Source organism: Canis aureus, chromosome 25 (genome assembly GCF_053574225.1).
Source record: "Canis aureus isolate CA01 chromosome 25, VMU_Caureus_v.1.0, whole genome shotgun sequence".
NCBI classification, from domain to species: Eukaryota; Metazoa; Chordata; class Mammalia; order Carnivora; family Canidae; genus Canis; species Canis aureus.
Window position 1 is genome coordinate 45917621 of NC_135635.1, and position 19880 is coordinate 45937500.

General features: G+C 45.8%; 1 protein-coding gene and 1 pseudogene across 3 annotated transcripts in view; one reads left to right on the top strand and one right to left on the bottom strand.

The window, feature by feature from the left end:
• Positions 1 to 1412: 1412 nt before the first annotated feature.
• The window catches only part of HDHD5 (haloacid dehalogenase like hydrolase domain containing 5), a 20801-nt gene continuing 2333 nt past the window's right edge, over positions 1413 to 19880 (bottom strand). For 2 of the 3 annotated variants that reach the window (XM_077871701.1, XM_077871702.1), the window contains exons 2-8: positions 12941 to 13144; positions 11772 to 11884; positions 10427 to 10520; positions 9076 to 9109; positions 7241 to 7415; positions 2455 to 2643; positions 1413 to 2274 (exon numbers count right to left, since the gene is read on the bottom strand). In XM_077871701.1, the coding sequence (XP_077727827.1) occupies positions 1941 to 2274; positions 2455 to 2643; positions 7241 to 7415; positions 9076 to 9109; positions 10427 to 10520; positions 11772 to 11884; positions 12941 to 13144 (1143 nt within the window). In that variant the 3' untranslated portion in view covers positions 1413 to 1940. The remainder of the gene's footprint in view (positions 2275 to 2454; positions 2644 to 7240; positions 7416 to 9075; positions 9110 to 10426; positions 10521 to 11771; positions 11885 to 12940; positions 13145 to 19880) is intronic. The other variant, XM_077871703.1, reaches the window with a different exon arrangement.
• On the top strand, positions 4931 to 5239 carry LOC144297472 (protein PET100 homolog, mitochondrial pseudogene; annotated as a pseudogene).

The following is a 19880-nucleotide window of genomic DNA, read 5'->3' on the forward strand; positions in this document are numbered from 1 at the left end:
AGGATCCTGGAATCAAGTCCCACATCAGGCTCCTTGTGTGGACACTGCTTCTCTCCCTGCCTATGTCTCTGCCTCTATGTCTCTTATGAATAAATAAATAAAATCTTAAAAAAAAAAAAAAGTCATGTGGGGAGGGGGAAAGGAAAGGAGTGAACCATGATGTGGACAATGAAAGTAGGGTAGAAGGAACTGCAAGTCCAGAGGTCCTGGGACAAGAATGGGTATGCCGGACTGGCAAGGGAGCCAGGGGGGCTGGTACAACAGGGGTAAATGAGAGAACAGGATGTAAAGGCATCTGTGCTGCAGAAAAGAATGTGCGTTCTTCTTCTGGGTAAGACAAGAAGTCACAGAAGAGTTTTGATCAGAAAAGAAGTCAAACTTGGGATCTGGCTTCTGGGCCACTGAGCAGAGAGCCTCAGAGAGGGAGGAGGAGATAAGACAGGGAGGTCCAGACTGGACAACAATGTGAGCCAGAGAAGCCAGCTGCCTGGAGCAGGGAAACATTGAAGGCTGGAAAGTGCTCATGCTCTGTACATTCTGAAGGCAAAGCTGCAGGATATGCTGATGCACTGACTAGAGAAGACAAGGATGAGCCCAAGCCTTCAGCCTACTGTCTTCAGTGCTACTGTCTACTGTGGGAGGGGGTGGGGGGGAAGAGCTTCAGCGGGAGCCAGGCTGCTCAGGGTGCTAGCAGTAGGGTTGAGCTACATTTTGGCTTTGGACACAGCCAAGCTGATACTTACGGAGTAAGCATAGCTCATCACTCCCTCCTTTGTGAAACATGTTCACTCAGTTTCCCAAACACCCACTCACAATTCCCCTCCTGTTTCAGTGGCCACTCCTTCCCAATCTCCTATGTTCTCTCCCTTCTAAATGACTACCAGGCATCCAAAGAGGTCAGGAAGGCAGTCAGATACCGTCGAGTAACAGTATTTTGAGAAGACAGGAGGGAGTCACCAGCTTGTGTCTCAGGCAAATGACTGCTAGAGTAACAGGAGGGCAAGGAGCAGGGGATCTGGTAAACATGGGGTCATGGGCAACACAGATCACAGAAAAGTGTGACTAGACTGCCCCTAGAGGGAGGAAGAGAAGAAACATACTTTCCAGGATCACTAAAGGAAAAAAGTTCCTTCTTTCAGAACAAACCATTTACAAGATCCTTTCTTTTCCGTATCAGAGTTGTCAAGTACATGCCAAAGCCTGTCATAACTAATTCCTAGACAGACTCGGGCTTCGCAGGCCAGCGGTGGTTTGGTGGTGGGAAGGAGAGCCGAGGTAGGAAAGGAGTTATCAATCAGCACTTTATGGAGCAAAATGGCACCAATGTCTTTGCTTTGGGGTCACCCACATTGCTCACCCACTATCCAGCCCCCACAGGATATTTTAGTACATTCCAGAAGCGCTTCACGATAGACAGCATAATGAATATTTATTATGATTATTTTAGTTTAAAAAATAAGCCTAAAAGTCTCTGGGCAATAAGCTAAAATACAGTAAAAAGCAGTATTTTAGTGTTAGTGACACACTGCTGGCATGCAGTGGTGCCTTCAGTGCAGGCCAGGCTCTGCAGAAATTTCCACGTTATTTCACACCACTTCCCCTTTTTTCAGAAGTCCCTACCGAAATGAAAAAAGAAACTGAGGCACAGAGTTAAAGCGACTGGCCTGAGGTCAGACTGCCAGGAGAAGCAGACAGGAACAGGGCCAGAAAATCCTGGCTGTTCTACCCAAAACGTTACCCGGGTACAATTCTGGGGCGACTGCCCAGCAGGAGAAAAAGCCAGTGTCTTCTTCCAAGGCACCAGTAATATCCATTGTGGGGCCACAGAGTGTCACGGAAGCAACCCTGACCTGACACCCAGTGACCCAGGCCAGAAGCTAGTCAACAGGACTCCCCTGGAGCTCATCCCGCCTGCCCCTGTCTCCGACGGACAGCCCTCACTACAAAGCCCAACCCTCCTTGTGGAAAACCAGCTGTATAGCCTCGTTCACATCATTCACGATGTGGGATGCTTCCATGAGCCCTGGACTGAAGCTGAAGTCCCGGTGGCCGTGGAACGGAGCCTCCTCTGCATCCTGAGCAGGCCTAGTGGCTTCTGGGCCCTTGGGACTGTACACACCAGTGCACACCAGGATAGAGGCACAGCTCTGGGTTGCTGAGGGCCGCGGCTTCCACAAGCCACCAGCCCCTCGCTCTTCGGCCCCATCACGCTTCACCATCTGCAGGTACTTGTGGAACAGGTTGGCACCGTAGACATCAGACATAGGGTTGTCGCTGGCAGAGACAGCCATACCGGAAAAAGAAAGAGAACAAGACCCAATTCAGTGTCACCAGGCAGAGAGAGCAGAGGATAGTTGTGGGGCTAGCATATATCCGATACAGGGGAACAGTGGATGAGGATGGAGGGAGGAAGGGCAGGGAAGTCCAAAAACGATGAGATGGAACAGCACTTACCCGATAGCATAGAGCTTCTGGATGGGGGCCACCCAGCCCCGCCTCTCTGCCTGCTGCCGGATGAGGTCCTCTGCATACTGATACGTGAGGACACTCGGTTTGCCCATCAGGCCCTCATATCTCAGCTCTTTGCCTGTCACTTTCCGGTAAATGGTTTCCAGGCACAGCAGAAAGGTGCCATGGCCAAACCTGCCAGAGAAGAGACCTCAGCCGCTCAGGCCTCCCCTCCCCAGTTCCAAGCAGGACCCTATACACCAACCTTTCACTCCAGCACCCTTTATCTGGTGACAGATAATTATGTCTAGTAAGAATTACACTTATTACCCTACTTTTATGACCTCTTGTTATCTGCTAACACTTGTTGAGCACTATAGATAGCACATCACATTTAACTCTCAGAAGACAACCCCATGAGAGCTGTCATCATTCTCATTTACAAGTGAGCAAACTGAGGCATACAGACATTATGTAACTTTCCAAAGGTGGTAGAGCTAGGATCACAACCCAGGTGGTCAGACTCCACAAACCTAAGTTTAAATTCCACTTTAAATGTGTGGCACACTATTGGCTGCCCTTCTCCCCTTCTTTCTCAGTGCCAGTTTTTAGCTCACCATATGACAACCAGGTGTACAAACAAGTACTCCCTTCCACTGTAGCTAGGTGTGCAGCCTCGCCAGGCTAAACTTCTAGGACGTGTAAAATCAGGGAGCGAGTACTCTTTTCCATCCCCACCCTCCTCTCTGCTGCCTGGAATGTTGGTCTGGCAGCTGGAGCTCAGGCAGCCCTTTGGGACTATGCTGTGAAGGGCTAAGACGTGCACAGCAGGAAGACAGGAGGAGTCTGTGTCTCAGACAGGTGTGACATCCACAGAGCCCTGGACTGCCTACCCCATGCTTCTTTTACATGAAAAAGAAAGAAACTTCTACCTTGTTTAAGACACTTTCCTTTTGAGTTTTCTTTTTTTTTTTTTTTTTTAAAGATTTTATTTATTTATTCATGATAGTCACACAGAGAGAGACAGAGAGGCAGAGACACAGGCAGAGGGAGAAGCAGGCTCCATGCAGGGAGCCCGACGTGGGATTCGATCCCGGATCTCCAGGATCGCACCCCGGGCCAAAGGCAGGCGCCAAACCGCTGCACCACCCAGGGATCCCTCCTTTTGAGTTTTCATCCCAGGCTGCTAAACCAAATCCTAATTGATACTGTCCAACACATTATGGTTACATTTCCGTATCACTTATTTATATAACAAATTCTATTTTCAATTCTTAAATGAGTGAATGAAAGTTAATCTCAAATCTGATTTATAAATTGAAATTTGTGGGATCCCTGGGTGGCGCAGCGGTTTGGTGCCTGCCTTTGGCCCAGGGCGCAATCCTGGAGACCCTGGATCGAATCCCACATCGGGCTCCCGGTGCATGGAGCCTGCTTCTCCCTCTGCCTATGTCTCTGCCTCTCTCTCTCTGTGACTATCATAAATAAATAAAAATTAAAAAAAAAATATATATATATATATATAAATTGAAATTTGTGCCTCGCTATTCCATTCCAGCCTACATAACCAAACTCCCACTTAGTGTCAGCACACCCTAACTGTAGGAAGAACAGTTCAGAAAAAATATCTGACCTCCAACTGCAGAAATGTACCTTTTTTTTTCTTTTAAGATTTGTATTTATTTATTCATGAGAGACACAGAGAGAGAGAGAGAGAGAGGCAGAGACACAGGCAAAGGGAGAAGCAGGCTCCCTGCAGGGAGCCCGACATGGGACCTGATCCCGGGTCTCCAGGATCATGCCCTCGGCTGAAGGTGGCTAAACCGCTAAGCCACCTGGGCTGCCCAGAAATATACCCTTTAAAGTAACAAGACAGCAAAAGAAACAGTCAACAAAACTAAAAGACAGGCCCTGGGCCTGCCTTTGGCCCAGGGCGCGATCCTGGAGACCCGGGTCGAATCCCACATCGGGCTCCCGGTGCATGGAGCCTGCTTCTCCCTCTGCCTATGTCTCTGCCTCTCTCTCTCTCACTGTGTGCCTATCATAAATAAATAAAATAAAATAAAATAAATTAAAAAAAAAAGAAGGAAAGTAAACTTATAAAAAAAAAAAAAGAACTTATTAAACTCAACAGCAAAGAAACAAACAATCCAGTCATGAAATGGGCAAAAGACATGAAGAGAAATCTCACAGAGGAAGACATAGACACGGACAACAAGCACATGAGAAAATGCTCTGCATCACTTGCCATCAGGGAAATACAAATCAAAACCACAATGAGATCCCACCTCACACCAGTGAGAATGGGGAAAATTAACAAGACAGGAAACAACAAATGTTGGAGAGGATGTGGAAAAAAGGGAATCCTCTTGCACTGTTGGTGGGAATGTGAACTGGTGCAGCCACTCTGGAAAACTCTGTGGAGGTTCCTCAAAGAGTTAAAAATAGATCCGCCCTATGACCCAGCAATTGCACTGCTGGGGATTTACCCCAAAGATACAGATGCAGGAGGAGAAGCGAGATGGAGGTGAAGCTGGAGGTGTTTCGGATGACACTCTACCTCACCTTCCCTGTCACTATGTTCTGGATTGCCAATCAGGCTGAGTGGTTTGAGGACTATGTCATACAGTGCAAGAGGGAGCTGTGGCCACCTGAGAAGGAGGACCAACGTCGGGAGCTAGAAGAATTCAAGGAGAGGATACGGAAGCAGCGGGAGGAGAAGCTCCTTCGCGCTGCCCAGCAGAGCTCCTGAGTCCTAGCCCATACACACAGTTTCTTAAAAAAAAAAAAAAAAAAAAAAAAAAAAAACAGATGCAGTGAAACGCCGGGACACCTGCACCCCAATGTTCATAGCAGCAATGTCCACAATAGCCAAACTGTGGAAGGAGCCTCAGTGTCCATCGAAAGATGAATGGATAAAGAAGATGTGGTATACGTATACAATGGAATATTACTCAGCCATTAGAAATGACAAATACCCACCATTTGCTCCGACATGGATGGAACTGGAGGGTATTATGCTGAGTGAAGTAAGTCAATCGGAGAAGGACAAACATTATATGGTCTCATTCATTTGGGGAATATAAAAGATAGTGAAAGGGAATAAAGGGGAAAGGAGGGGATCCCTGGGTGGCTCAGTGGTTTGGTGCCTGCCTTCGGCCCAGGGCGTGATCCTGGAGTCCCGGGATCGAGTCCCACGTCGGGCTCCCTGCATGGAGCCTGCTTCTCCCTCTGCCTATGTCTCTGCCTCCCTCCCTCCCCCCCCCCCCCCGTGTATGTCTTTCATGAATAAATAAATAAAATCTTTAAAAAAAATAAAATAAAATAAAAAAATAAAGGGGAAAGGAGAAAAAATGAGTGGGAAATATTAGAAAGGAGACAGAACATGAGAGACTCCTAACCCTGGGAAACAAACTAGGGGTGGTAGAAAGGGAGGTGGACGGGGGTTGGGGATGACTGGGTGATGGGCACTGAGGGGGGCACTTGATGGGATGAGCACTGGGTGTTATTCTATATGTTGGCAAATTGAACACCAATAAAATATAAATTTATAAATAATAATAATAATAATAATTATGGAGTTAAAAAAAATAAAGTAACAAGAAAACACCATAACACCATCTCTTTGGAGTTACTGAGTCATGTGACTTAAGGCAGCATTGGGCCTGCTGCCCTCTGTTGATGGATCATTCACACAGTCCACTGGGAATCAGTAGCAGGGAAAGAAAACTCTGGACTTTGGCCCCGCAGATAAGAGCAGCCAAATAGTACACAGCAGCCACAGCTGCCCTTCCAGCAAGGCCCTCGAGAGCTAGGAAAAGAGCTGCCTAGACTGTGCTTAGGGTCAGACACACAGAGGAGGTCTACACAGCTGAGCAGGGCATGGGGGCCTGTTCAATATCCATGTGCCTATGAGAAAGTCACTTACCCACTGGGTCTCAGTTCTCCAGCCCACATAATTGTCAGAACAATTACTGCTCCCCTACTCCTACATATTAAGGGCAGGAGGAGACAAAATGGGAAGGAACTAGTGCTACAAGGAGAAGGGAAAGAGCAGCTGTACTGCTTGGCCTCAGAAGTCATTCATCATTTGGGTTCCACAGACAAAAAATATCATGTTCTGGCGTCACCCAGCAGGCTCAGCCAATGGAGCACGCAACACCTGATCTCAGGGCTCTGAGTTTGAGCCCCCAATGGGGGCAGAGATTACTTTAAAAAAATTAAACATCTAAAAAAAAAAAAAAATGTTCCGTTAAAAAAAAAAAAAAATGTTCCGTTAAGATTATGAAGGGCAGGAGCACCTGGGTGGCTCAGCTGGTTGAGTATCTGACTCTTGGTTTCAGCTCAGGTCATGATCTTGGGGTCATGGGATCGAGCCCCACATTGTACTCTAGGCTCAGCATGGAGTGTCTCTCTCCCTCTCCCTCCGCCCCTCCTGTTCATGCTATAAATAAATAAAATTTTAAACAACAACAACAAAAGATTCTGGAGGGCAAAAGTCAGGTGTTAAAGATCATTTCGACATATCTTCGGCAAAAGTCAGGTGTTAAAGATCATTTCGACACATCTTCAATGATCAGTAAACTATACTTTTCACTTACTAATTAGTATGAAAGTGACCCCTTGAAAATCCTCCCAAAGGCCAAGTCTCTGTGGCAAATACAGGGCCAACCCAGGCAGGGGTCTGATGGCCCAGAGTACCAGAATGATGGTAAGAAAGTGTCAGGAGGATTGCCCAGGCAGCAGCTGACAGTGGCCACCACGGTCAAGACCAGAGATCCTGTGTCCTTACCTGGGCATCTTGGCTTCAGCCATCCAAAGGAGATCCATGTTGCTGGCCAGGACAGGGAGATGGGGATAGGGAGCCGTTGCCAGACCAGTCCCAGGGTTCCCATTGCTGAGAAGGACATCTATGATCAGCTGCAGGCTTGTCTCCCAGCGGACTGGCTCCCCAAGGAGGAGCACCCCTTTATAGAGCAAAAGCATAGAGGTGAGGGTTACAGGGCAGGCAGGAGAAAGGCCCTCACGAAGCAAGCTGATACCAGCTGGTGCCACCCAACCATAAGTTTGTCCCCCACAGAACACACCCATGCAAGGGTACAGTTCCCAGAACCAGCCTTCAAAGATCCACTCACTCATTCACTTGAGGTAAACAGAGCCCAGGACCTGGTAAGGCACTTCCTAAGGGATTCCATTTTTATTTATGCTTCACAGAAGAGGTTGAAACAAAGAAAACCAGCAGCCAAGTCACTGGCCTGCATCCTCCTGCGGACTCATGTTCTCCTAACCATCTCACCCACAAATTCCTGGCAAAGGGCTCACCTTCCTCAGCTACTTCTCAGAGCACCAGGGGCCAGTGCACCTAACAGCTAGGAGAGGGGGATCTGGAATGACAAAGACCTGGATTCCAAACCTGACTGTCCGTTTTCCTCTGTGACTGTGGGCAAGCTACTTACCTTCCCTAACCTCAGCTCAGCTACATCATGAGGACACCTATGACTGTTCAGGGTAAAAATGAGATATAATACAGCACTTAACTCATGATGGACACATAACACTCAATACGTGGTAGCTGCCAGCATCAGCTACAAGACCAGTGACTGAACCAAACCAGTGGTCTCAATGAGGGAACACTGCCCCCTAGGGAGGTGTTCTAGAAACTGGAGGATGTATCTTGTCATGATGACTGACAGTGGCAAGGATGGTAGGAGGGGACCAGGAATGCTACATGCTCAGGATGGTCTGGAACAATCAGAAACTGCCCCCTCTATTAACATCTGACTGCCCCATCTGACATTCATATGGGTGAATAACCTGTTTATAATTATTTGAGCTTAAACTCTAATTTCATTCTACATGTAAATACAAAGTAGCGTTTTAATAAATACCAATTTTTCTAAAAATGTAACTATCATGTACGTAAGTCAAGAGAAGACTGCACTTTATCTTTTCAAGATTTTACCAATGTTACCTATTTTGGAAAATCACTTCACCAATGACAATGCAGCCCCTAATTTCTGAGTCACCAATAAAACACACCTATAAACATACTTACATCAGTCTGCATTTGTAGCTGTAACATGGTGATTCCATGTTTGGTATAACCATTTTACTACATTATGTTTTCCTGAATAATCGTTTACATATTAAAATACACATTACCTTACTAAAAAGTTTTCCTTTTATTTCTCCTATTACAATTAGGGCTTTACATTGAACTAGTTAATTTTTAATACATGTATACACAAAAGTTGTATTATCTGTGAATTTCATTGCAGGGCAGTTAAGGGGACATTACAATAGTTTTGTTACACAAGGGGGAACTGGGTTGAATGGAGCTGAGAAATACTGGTCTATGTTACCTCTGGGAGCCTTTCCATGCTAGTTTTCTACACTTACAATTTTCCTGGAATAATAAGGCAAGTGATATGGGGGGAAGGAAAAATTAAAAACAATTATCTTAGAGGTACTGAGTGGTAGATCTGAGACTAGAACCCCGGTGACCTGATATCCAACACCCACAGCCACCCTGGCAGTTTACAGGCAAACAGCTGCACAAGAACAACCTGGAAGGCTGAAAGAAGGACCGCCCAGAGCCACATCTGCACCAGCAGAGGCCCTCATTACCTTCAATGGCAGGGAAGTCATTCCTTGGAAGGGGCTGCCAAGAAACAAAGAAAAGGCCCATCAATGCCACGGTCATTGTCCACTACCAGACAACCACATAGCCAGTTTCAAGGGGTAGCAGGAAAAAAGACATACTAGAAAGATCAAAGACCACCCCCCATGGTCTAGCCCAAGACAAAGAGAAGCCAGATAGGACTGAGGAAGAAAATTCACAAACAAAAGTGAAGAGAGAATAAGCAGGGCTTTCATGGAACACACTGAGGGAACCCACATAAGGAGGTCAGCCAGGAGGAAGGGCTGGTCAGTAGCCCCTCTCCAGAGGGGACAGGAGGTGAGATATAGGCCAAGCAAGAGTCTAGAGTCAGGCAGCTAAGAGGAAGGAGAGCCTATGGAGACAGGGGAGGCCATCAGGGCATGATGGACCATTTCTCTTAATATGAGATGAAGAGGCAAGAGCCTTTACCACTCTCCCAGAGTCCATTCCTTCCCTAAACTATTAATCTTGGCTCTACCACTAACAAGCTGTGTGATCTGGGGTAGATCACTTCCCCTGTGTGAGGCTCAGTCTCTGAGATACTCTAAGATCTGTTCCAAGTCTGACATTCTGGTTCCCCACATGATTTGCATGGTCCTAGGAAGAAGCTTTGAAAAGAGATGAAGTGCTCCATTCAATCCAAAAGCTCTAGAGGAAGGAGGACTAAAGCTACATAAACAAATAAAAGCTTGTCTGTTTATAACTGCATTTCCCCACATCCTGATAGTGACCTGATTTAAACTTCAGGCCATGTGACAGAGAGTTCACACGAGGAAGGGCGGCCAAGAGCCATCAAGAGCCAGGCAGTCATACTCTAAAGGATCAATCAGAGGCCCATGACTAAGAAATTCAACCAGTGGTTCAATTATGAGCCAAACCTAAAAAGGAACATGGGCATACTCAGAATTGCCAGTTACTTTTACGAATAAGCTATTTCTCATAAGGACAGCTCTCCATAGCAAGCTTCAGAATAAAGGAGCAACAATGATTAATTCCACAAAGGTTAATGATTCCCCAAGCAACAGTCAGAAATCCAGCTGGTAAAATAGAAAACTCCTCATTGGAGGTGCCAGGGCTTTGAAAAGGATTCTCAGCTAATTACAAACAATGCAGAAAGGAAAGCCCTTAGGAACTTGTTGCTCTCCTGGGCCATCCTTGTATATCTGGGGAACAAAATCCTTGGTCAGATGTGCCTCTCTATGGTGAACAAGATGTAGTTCTCAGTGGGAGAGGTTGCGAGGTTGGTAAGAGGAACCCATGTGGAGAACAAGAGGACAAAACTAAACATGAGACACCCAGGAGCACATTCCTTATTACCGTGGACTTCGGCCGCCGCTGGAGATCAACCATGTCAAGCACAGGAAAGGCCATCCGCAGCTCATCCACAGTAACCACATTCTCGAAGCCCAATCTACAGCTAGGTCAGGGAAGCAAAGCTGGACGGTTCTGAGGCAAGATGCCTTTAAGGGGAGGAGAACCAACACAGTCCCAACCAAACTAGTTCACCCCCTGCCTAAGTAAACTCACTGGCCCCTCGCCTTTACTTCTGAGGCACCGCTCCTCCTATTCTCTTATTCCCCACCCTATCCCAATCCAGTCTCCTGCCTCAGGGATCCTACCCTTTCCTTCTCTCTCCAGCCTCCTTAGCTCCTTCCCTGCACAGAAAACCTAAGTATCTCCTGTGGCAGAGCCACACCCCTTCACAAAGCCACCATCATAGCCGCTCCCCGGGTGGTCCCTTCCCAACACCTGGGACTCTCAGACTGTGCTCTCAAGCTTTCAATCACATGGCATCTTTTTTTTTTTTTTTTTTAATGCAAATGCTGGGTCAAGGCTTGGGAATCTTTTCTTTTTCTTAGAGAGGGAGTAGAGGCGGGGCGTAGAGGGACAGGGAGAAAGAATCTTAAACAGATTCTGTATCCAGTATGGAGTCCGACTCAAGGCCTCAATCTCACAACTCTGAGATCCCAGCCTGAGCTGAAAACAAGACTTGGGACACTCAACCAACTGTGCCACTCAGGCACTCCAATCATATGCCATTTTAAATACTCCTTTAACCTTTGTGGGTATGTTATTCCTGCCTCCTCCAATATAAACCCTTTGATGAAGAGAGTCCCATGGGCTGTTCTCAGTCCCTCTTGTCCTTGAACAGCATGAAGCATGGGGCTGGTATACAAGAAGTGCTCAATACAGGTCTGCCAAATGAGCAAATGAAAAAGCTGCTTGAGAACAAGGACCAACTCTTCTTGCCTCTTGAGTGTGCACATACCCAAAAGGTTCACTGTAAATTAATATTAGCTGATAAGTTGACTGAGCACCCTGAGGAACAGTGCTAGAGTAGTGGTTCTCAAACCTAATTAGAGAATCACCTACTTTTCTCTTTTAACATACAGACTGCTGATTTTTATCTCAACCTAGTGAACTAAGAATCTGTATTTTAAGCTCCCCAGTAGGTTCTGTGGGCTGGCTTTTTGCAAACTGTGGCACCAGGGCCCGCCACACCTAGGAGCCATCCTCCCTCTCCAAAGAGCCCACTACGTATCTTTTGAGCCCCCATACTATGCAGCCAGAAACACCCCACTCTGGTTTCCCCCTCATCCATGGGAGGAGAACTCCAGTCCTGCGCCTTCCTCACCAGCCAGAACAAGCACCAAAAGGATACACTCGGGCATTCTCCACCACAGGCCCCTGCCCAGACACCAGCATTCGCTTGCTGTGATACTGCGAGAAGAGCTTCATGGGGCTGTGAGAGAGAATGACTTGGTCCGGCTCCACCTGTGGGGACAGCCAAAACACAGAGGATAGCAGAGGACAGAGTAGTTAAAGGAAAATAATGGGGACATGATGGCTTCTTTCACCTAGGAAGGGAAAAAACTGCCCAGAAAAAAGGGGCGGAGCCCTTTTTGACACCCAGCACTTCTAGACACTACCCAAACAGGTATAAGAAGCTAATTTGGCTCTTGCCAGAAAAACCAAAGCAGGAAATGCCGTTGGTGGTGGGATCTGACCACTTGCCAATCCAGTCCTGCTTGGTTCCTCCATCTGAAGACCTCAAGGTTTACATTCATGTTCTTTGTCAGTCACAGAACTCGGCCTCTGACTTTTTTTTTTTTTCTGGTTTCAATTCTACTCAAAGACTTAGCTTTTATAACATTTATAGTACTAACTCCAACGATGCAGCCAATACTCAAAATGTTTTCGGAACTCTCTCCGGGAAACCACAGAAGGGAGCCAGTTGTACTCCTTTGTTCTGCATTCACCCCCAGGCAGCGTTACCCAGTCAATCAGCCACTTTACTCTCTTGGTTCTGAAGGACTCTTGAACTCAACCCACTCTGAACAAAGGATGTGTCAACGTGGATATGCCACGTGGAACTGCAAGTGAATGAAGAGGGACTGCTTCCGGGGGACAATGCTCACTCAGATATATACCTCTTCATTATGAGAAACAAAGGCTATTACTTCAGAGTCCCACCTGGCATATAGATTTAGAAAAATGTGACCCTCGCTTTCCAATGGCTGATAATCCAAGAGACAACACTGAACCCAGAAAAAAATGGATACAAAGACAGCACACTGAAACTGCCAAATCCATGGGCAGAATTTTTGTGCTCAATGTGAATTAATATATAAAAAATGCCCTTGCTGTAAGGCTCTACCCATGAGGCTAGGGTTGAACTTCAAGTTATCTTCTAATACTGACCCATCTGGCAATGCCCTAGAGCTTATTGACACTGTACCCCAACCCAGGAAAAGCACCTTAATCAGAGTTGGAATGGGGGTTCCACTGGCAACCAGCTCCTTGGGCTTCCATGTCTCCAGTGCCTCTTACCTCAAATCCCAGCAGAGCTGACAGCTCCTGGGCTTTGCTGTGTTGTAAGATGTTCCCAGCATTTGTGACAAAGACCACGGGCACCCGCAGCTGCCCACGAGAGTTCACCAGCCTGCGGAAGGCTTCCAGAGCAGCGGGAATCACTCTGTGACCCCGCACCAGCACTCCATCGATGTCCAACAAGAATCCGAAAGTGGGTGGGCTCTGCACAGAAGGAAGAGAATCACTACAGCCTGAGTCCAGAGGCAAAAGGGAAGAAGGAAAAGACCCTCACATGAGGACATGCAATTTCTGATAGGGCAAATCCATCTATAATAATTAGTCCCTCTTCATGATTTTTAAGCATATAACTATTTGGTTGAAACTATTTTCACATTGGGTGCCTGGGTGGTTCAGTCAGTTAAGCATCTGCCTTCAAATCAGGTCATGATCCCAAGCTCGCTCTCTCTGCCTCTCCCCTCTGCTCATGCTCTGACTCTCCAAGTAAATAAATAAAATCTTAAAAAAAAAAAAAAAAAAACTATCTTCACATAATATAAAAGAACTTCTAACTGGAAAATAGAGAAATTCAAAAACATCCTAGGGGGGATCTCTGGGTGGCCCAGCGGTTTAGTACCTGCCTTCAGCCCAGGATATGATCCTGGGGTCCCAGGATCGAGTCCCACATCAGGCTCCCTGCATGGAGCCTGCTTCTCCCTCTGCCTGTGTCTCTGCCTTTCTCTCTGTCTCTCATGAATAAATAAATAAAATCTTTAAAAAACAAACAAAAAAAATCCTAGGACTTTAACATTACTGATCTCTTCTTTTTCTATTCTTTTGTCACATAGACAACTATATGTCCAATTTTGCAGCTTGTTGTTTGACATTCAAATATTTTTATCTTTACAACAGCCTTCATAATCATCTTTTACAATTTTGTTTTACTATAACAACATACGGAGTTTTAAAAAAACCTCAACTGCTACAGATGATATAAAAAAATTTTTAAATGTCTTGCCTCCTTCTACCCAGTGCTGTTTCCTCTTATATATCTCCAGAACTGTATAGTCATAATTTCTTATATTAACTAATACAAATGGCATTATACTGTACTTTCTTTTCCATCTGACCTTAAGATGGTATCTCTTAGTTATCTTTCCATATCAATATACATAGCTCTATCTTCTTTTTTTTTTTTTTAAGATTTTATTTATTTATGAGGGACACAGAGAGAGAGGCAGAGACACAGGCAGAGGGAGAAGCAGACTCCATGCAGGGAGGCCGACAGGGGACTTGATCCCAGGTCTCCAGGATCAGGCCCTGGGCTGAAAGCAGCTCTAAACCGCTGAGCCACCCAGGCTGCCCACATAGCTCTACCTTCTAAACATCATTTCTAACTACATAATTCTGAGTGAATATTCCACTAATATTATATTTCCCCTCCTTTGGACACTTATGTTGCCCTACATTTTTGTTACTACAAATAATGCTATAAGGAACTTCTTCATGCTTACTGCTTTTTCCCTTAAGCTAGTCTTAAAATCAGGAGTAACAAGACAAGAGAGTGTAAACATTTTATTTTTTTTTTTTAAATTTTTATTTATTTGTGATAGTCACAGAGAGAGAGAGAGAGAGAGGCAGAGACATAGGCAGAGGGAGAAGCAGGCTCCATGCCGGGAGCCTGACGTGGGATTCGATCCCGGGTCTCCAGGATCGCGCCCTGGGCCAAAGGCAGGCGCCAAACTGCTGCGCCACCCAGGGATCCCTAAACATTTTAATAATATAACACCTATTGAGAAATTGTTCTCCAAAAACATGTGTCAACTTACATGGCCACTGGTAACTCACTTTATCCTTGCCTATGTTGATTTTCACTTGCATCGAAGAGTTTAATTAGCAAACATCTTTTTTTTTTTTTTTTTTTTTTTGTTTAGCAAACATCTTTTAATGTAAAGATTTAAATTCAAAAAAATGGTATCTCCTCTCAATCTGCATTTCTTGGGACTTCTAAAGTTGACCATTGTCTTTTGTTTTTTTAAGTTTTATTATTTTTTTTTTAGTACTCTCTCCCCCCAACATGGGGCTAAAGATCCCAGATCGAGCCAGGTGCTCTAAACATTGTTCTTTAAAAAAAAAAAAAGGCCATATTTATTTATTTACTTTATTTACTTACTTACTTAAGAGCATGCACACTAGCCAGAGGGGGGAGAGGGGTGGTTGGGAGAAGTAGACTCTCTACTGATGAGTGTGGAGCTCAACTCAGGGCTCTATCCCGGGACCCTGAGACCATAACCTGAACTGAAGGCAGATGCTTAACTGACTTGAGCCACCCAGGCACCCTTTTAACACCATCCTTTTTATTTTATTTTTTTTAAGATTTATTTATTTAATCATGAGACACACAGAGAGAGAGGCAAAGGCACAGGCAGAGGGAGAAGAAGGCTCCATGAAGGGATCTCCAGGTCTCCAGGATCACACCCTGGGCTGAAGGCGGTGCTAAACCGCTGAGCCACCGGGGCTGCCCCAACACCATCCTTTCTATAAAAAAAAAAAAAAAAATTATTCCCAGGGGCACCTGGCTAGCTTGGTCAAGTAACTCTTGATCTTAAGGTAGTGAGTTCAAGCCCCACGTTAGGGGAAGAGATTAATCAATAAAAATTAGGAAAAAATTTTAGAGGCACCTAGGTGGCTCAACCAGATAAGCGTCTGGCTTTCAGTTTCTGTGTGGGTCTTACCTCAGGGTCCTGGGATCAGCCCCACAATGGGCTCCACACTCTGCAGAGTCTGCTGGAGATTCTCTCTGCTCTCCCCTTCCTCTCCCCCAATCTCTCCTCACACTTCCTCCATCCTTCCTCAAATAAATGAATAAATCTTTTAGGAAAAGTTTAAAAAATAAATACAAATAAAAATTCATTCCATTTATTATTAACATATAAGATGTTTTTCAAATGTCAAAAAAAATCCAACTGAACCTGTTTGCTATTTTCCTGTTGTTGGTGCCTACTAAGCCAAACCATTGCTATTGCACACACCAACTCTACAAACAGGGCTCTGTCTGTGAGGAACAAGTGCTCCAGGCTCTGCATTTTTCAGCTAGGGTCAAAGAAAAAGCAACCAGTCCAGGAAACACTTAAACCCATGAAAACTGCAGCATTTTCACAAGTGCAAATCAATTCTGAGTCCTTAAGCTCTGAGTAAATAACCAGAATTAGACAAAGGTAGTTTCTTAGAAGAGAATTTTGAGCGAGGCAAAAGAGTTAAATACATGCTTTATTTAATAAATATCTATTTAGACATTTAGCACCAGACTAGACAAGCAGGCAGACTGCCTACACGGTTCAATAGGGAAGACAATTCAACCAGCAGTCACAGCACAGTCTGCACTGAGTGCTACATCAGGACATGAGGGAAAGTAAGGCACCTGAGAGCCTGCATGAGGGGTACCTAAACCCATAGCGGTGGTGAAGACTAGCCAGACTAGGTCTCGTAGGCCAATTTAAGGAGTCCAAAACAAGTGGCCTCATATCAGACCAGAACCACAAGAAAATCTTGGCTGCAAAGTGAAGACTGAGTGAACCGAAGAAAGTCAAGTTGAAAGAGACCAGTTGGGACTGGCTACAATCTAAGACAGAGATGATGGTGGCTTTAATGAGGTAGTGGCAACAAGAACTGTAGGAAGGGAGAGAACAGGTTAAACTCGGAAGCAGAGCAGCCCTGGTGGCTCAGCGGTTTAGTGCCGCCTTCAGCCCAGCTCATGATCCTGGAGACCCGGGATTGAGTCCCACTTCGGGCTCCATGCATGAAGCCTGCTTCTCCCTCTGCCTGTGTCTCTGCCTGCCTCTCTCTCTCTCTCTCTCTCTCTCTCTGTGTGTGTATGTATGTGTGTGTCTCTCATAAATGAATAAATAAAATTTAAAAACAAAAAAACAAGGGCAGCCCTGGTGGCGCAGAGATTTAGCGCCGCCTGCAGCCCAGGATGTGATCGTGGAGACCCGGGATGGAGTCCCACATCCGGCTCCCTGAATGGAGCCTGCTTCTCCCTCTACCTGTGTTTCTGCCTCTCTCTCTCTCTGTGTGTCTCTCATGAATAAATAAATACAATTTAAAAAAATAAAAAAAGGGTAGCCCTGGTGGCGCAGCGGTTTAGCACCACCTGCAGCCCGGGTTGTGATCCTGGAGACCCGGGATCGAGTCCCACATCGGGCTTCCTGCATGGAGCCTGCTTCTCCCTCTGCCTGTGTCTCTGCCTCTCTCGCTCTCTCTGAATGAATAAATAAATAAATCTTTAAAAAATAAAATAAAATAAAATAAAAATAAAAATAAAAATAAAAATAAAAAAATAAAAAAAGAACTCGGAAGCAGAACAGCCAGGACCTGGTAGCAATAGGATGCAGGGCTGAGGGAGAGAGGGGCCACAGGGACTCCCATACTTTTGAGATACTTTTGAGACCCTGGGAGAGTGGATGCTGGTATTACTCACTGGCCCAAGACACTCTGGAGGGGCAGCTGGGAGGTCGGGGACAGCAGAAGATACATCCCACTTTGGAGCTGTCACACACGCAAGTGAAGATATTGGCACTGAATAGAAGGAGGTCCTGGAAAGGAAAATCCAGAAACTCTCTGCTTAGAAAACAGCTAGAGAAGAGCCTGAGAAGCACAAGCAGAGTGAGAGCTGAAGCAAGACTTGCAGAGAACCAGGAAGAATATCGCCATTTAAGGAAGGGCCACCTAAAAGTCACCAGCAAAAGAGTGAGGAGCAACAGTGTGAGGAGGAAAATCCAAAGGGTGTGGGATCAAGGAAGCCGAGGTATAAGTTTCCAAGGGATAAGTTTCCAGAACAAGAAAACTAGGAAATGAAGCGCCTATCAAGTAATAACCCCCATCTCCACTCCCCTGAGCAGGGAAGACCACCCAAGGAGGCTGTCTTTCAGCTCCTTCATGCTGGCCTATGCACGAGACCTTCCAGCCTTCAACAAAGGCAGCTTCAGTGCCAAGTCAGAGGTGAAAAGGGACCCTGGAAAACTAGAAGGGCAAGCAACTCAAATAAGCAGGAAAGAAATTCTGACCTCCAGCAGACACTTGTCAAATCTCACATGCCACGAGGGAAATACCTAAACTCTTGGCTCCAGAGACTGTTGCTGGTCGTACTCCAGAGGCATAGCCATACGGAGCTCTGAGCTGGACAAATCACAAAGGTATGCTAACTTAATCTTTGTACCAATCCTCTGGGTGTGGGTGTCATTATCTCCAATTGACAATACCTAGCAAAGAGGGCCTGGTTTGTACATAATGCTCAATATGGATTCACTGGGCAATGTGACTGGATGAATAAGAAACCAAACTCAAAGGTGACCAAGTTCACAAGCGCTTCACCCAGAGTCAGCCTTAAACTCGGCTTGTGACAAAGTCGGAGCTCACTCCATGACCCCCACGGCAGCACCCGAGAGTAAGGAAGGGACACAAGAGGTACTGAGGTGTCTGTGTTGGAGCACACTGTTCCACCTCCCACCAGCCCCCAGCCATGTGAGATTGCGTTTCTCTATGTATTCGGTGTGCTCATGCACCAGACGGCCCACAAGGATCCCTGGAGGACCCCCCTCTTCCTCAACAAAGCCTGCTAGAATGGGGGTCCTAACCGGGGGCCCATGGATAGGTATTAGAGTGGCCAAAAAAACCCTGAAAACTCAATTTCCATTTTTCCTGGGGAAAGAATCTATGGCTCTTTTCTGATGTCATCATTTTATTCTTCTCAAAGAGAATCACTGCCCAGGACCAGAGGGAGGAGGGGTGTGATCTTCCCTTAAACTCCCACCCCTAGTGCAGCCCTTACGGTCTCACAGGTACTTAACAAAGGTTGACTTACTGATTGAAGGACTCAAAGGATGAATGAAGGGTTCAGCCAACATAAGAGAACTTTCCCCTGCAGCATTACCTGACCACCAAATCCGTTCCCAAGGGCAAACAGTTAGTGACTCTTAGAAGACAGGTCCCTGGAGGTAAGAACTATGTTGTTCTAGAGCACGACCTGACTTTTTTCTTGTAGTGTATGGACTTGCTACTGAAAGCTTACATGTGGGATCTCTGGGTTAGCGCCTGCCTTTGGCCCGGAGCGTGATCCTGGAGACCCGGGATCGAATCCCACATCGGGCTCCCGGTGCATGGAGCCTGCTTCTCCCTCTGCCTATGTCTCTGCCTCTGTGTGTGTGTGTGTGTGTGTGTGTGTGACTATCATAAATAAATAAAAATTAAAAAAAAAAATGAAAGCTTACATGTAAAACTTATCTGCCCATAATTTTGAGACAATCAGGGAAATTTTAAGGACAGGATTTTGGGATGGCTGGGTGGTTCAGCGGTTGGGCGTCTGCCTTCGGCTTAGGGCGTGATCCTAGGATCCGGGATCAGGTCCTGCATCGGGCTCCTTGCAAGGATCCTGCTTCTCCCTCTGCCTGTGTGTCTCTGCCTCTCTCTCTCTCTCTCAGAATAAATAAATCTTTAAAAAAATAAATAAATGACATGATTTTAAGTTATATTCAGAAATTACTAATACTGTTAGGTATGATAACAGCATTTAGTTATGTTTAAAATGTCATTTTCTTAGAGGTACCCACAAAAGAATTTAGGGGTTAAGTGACAAGAAATCTGCCATTCATTTTAAAATCTTATAGCTGGGAATAAAAGGGAGGGGAAGAAGACAAGCAAAGCAAATGTGGCAAAATGTCAATAACTACTGAAATTGGGTTCATATATTATTCTGTTTTTTGATTTTTGAAAACTTATATAGTTTTTGTTTTTTTTTTTTTAACTTATACAGTTTTAAAAAATAAAATATCTCAGGATGCCTGGGTGGCTCAGCGGTTTGGTGCCTGCCTTTGGCCCAGGACATGATCCTGAAGTCCCGAGATCAAGTCCCACATCAGGCTCCCTGCGTGGAGCGTGCTTTTCCCTCTGCCTGTGTCTCTGC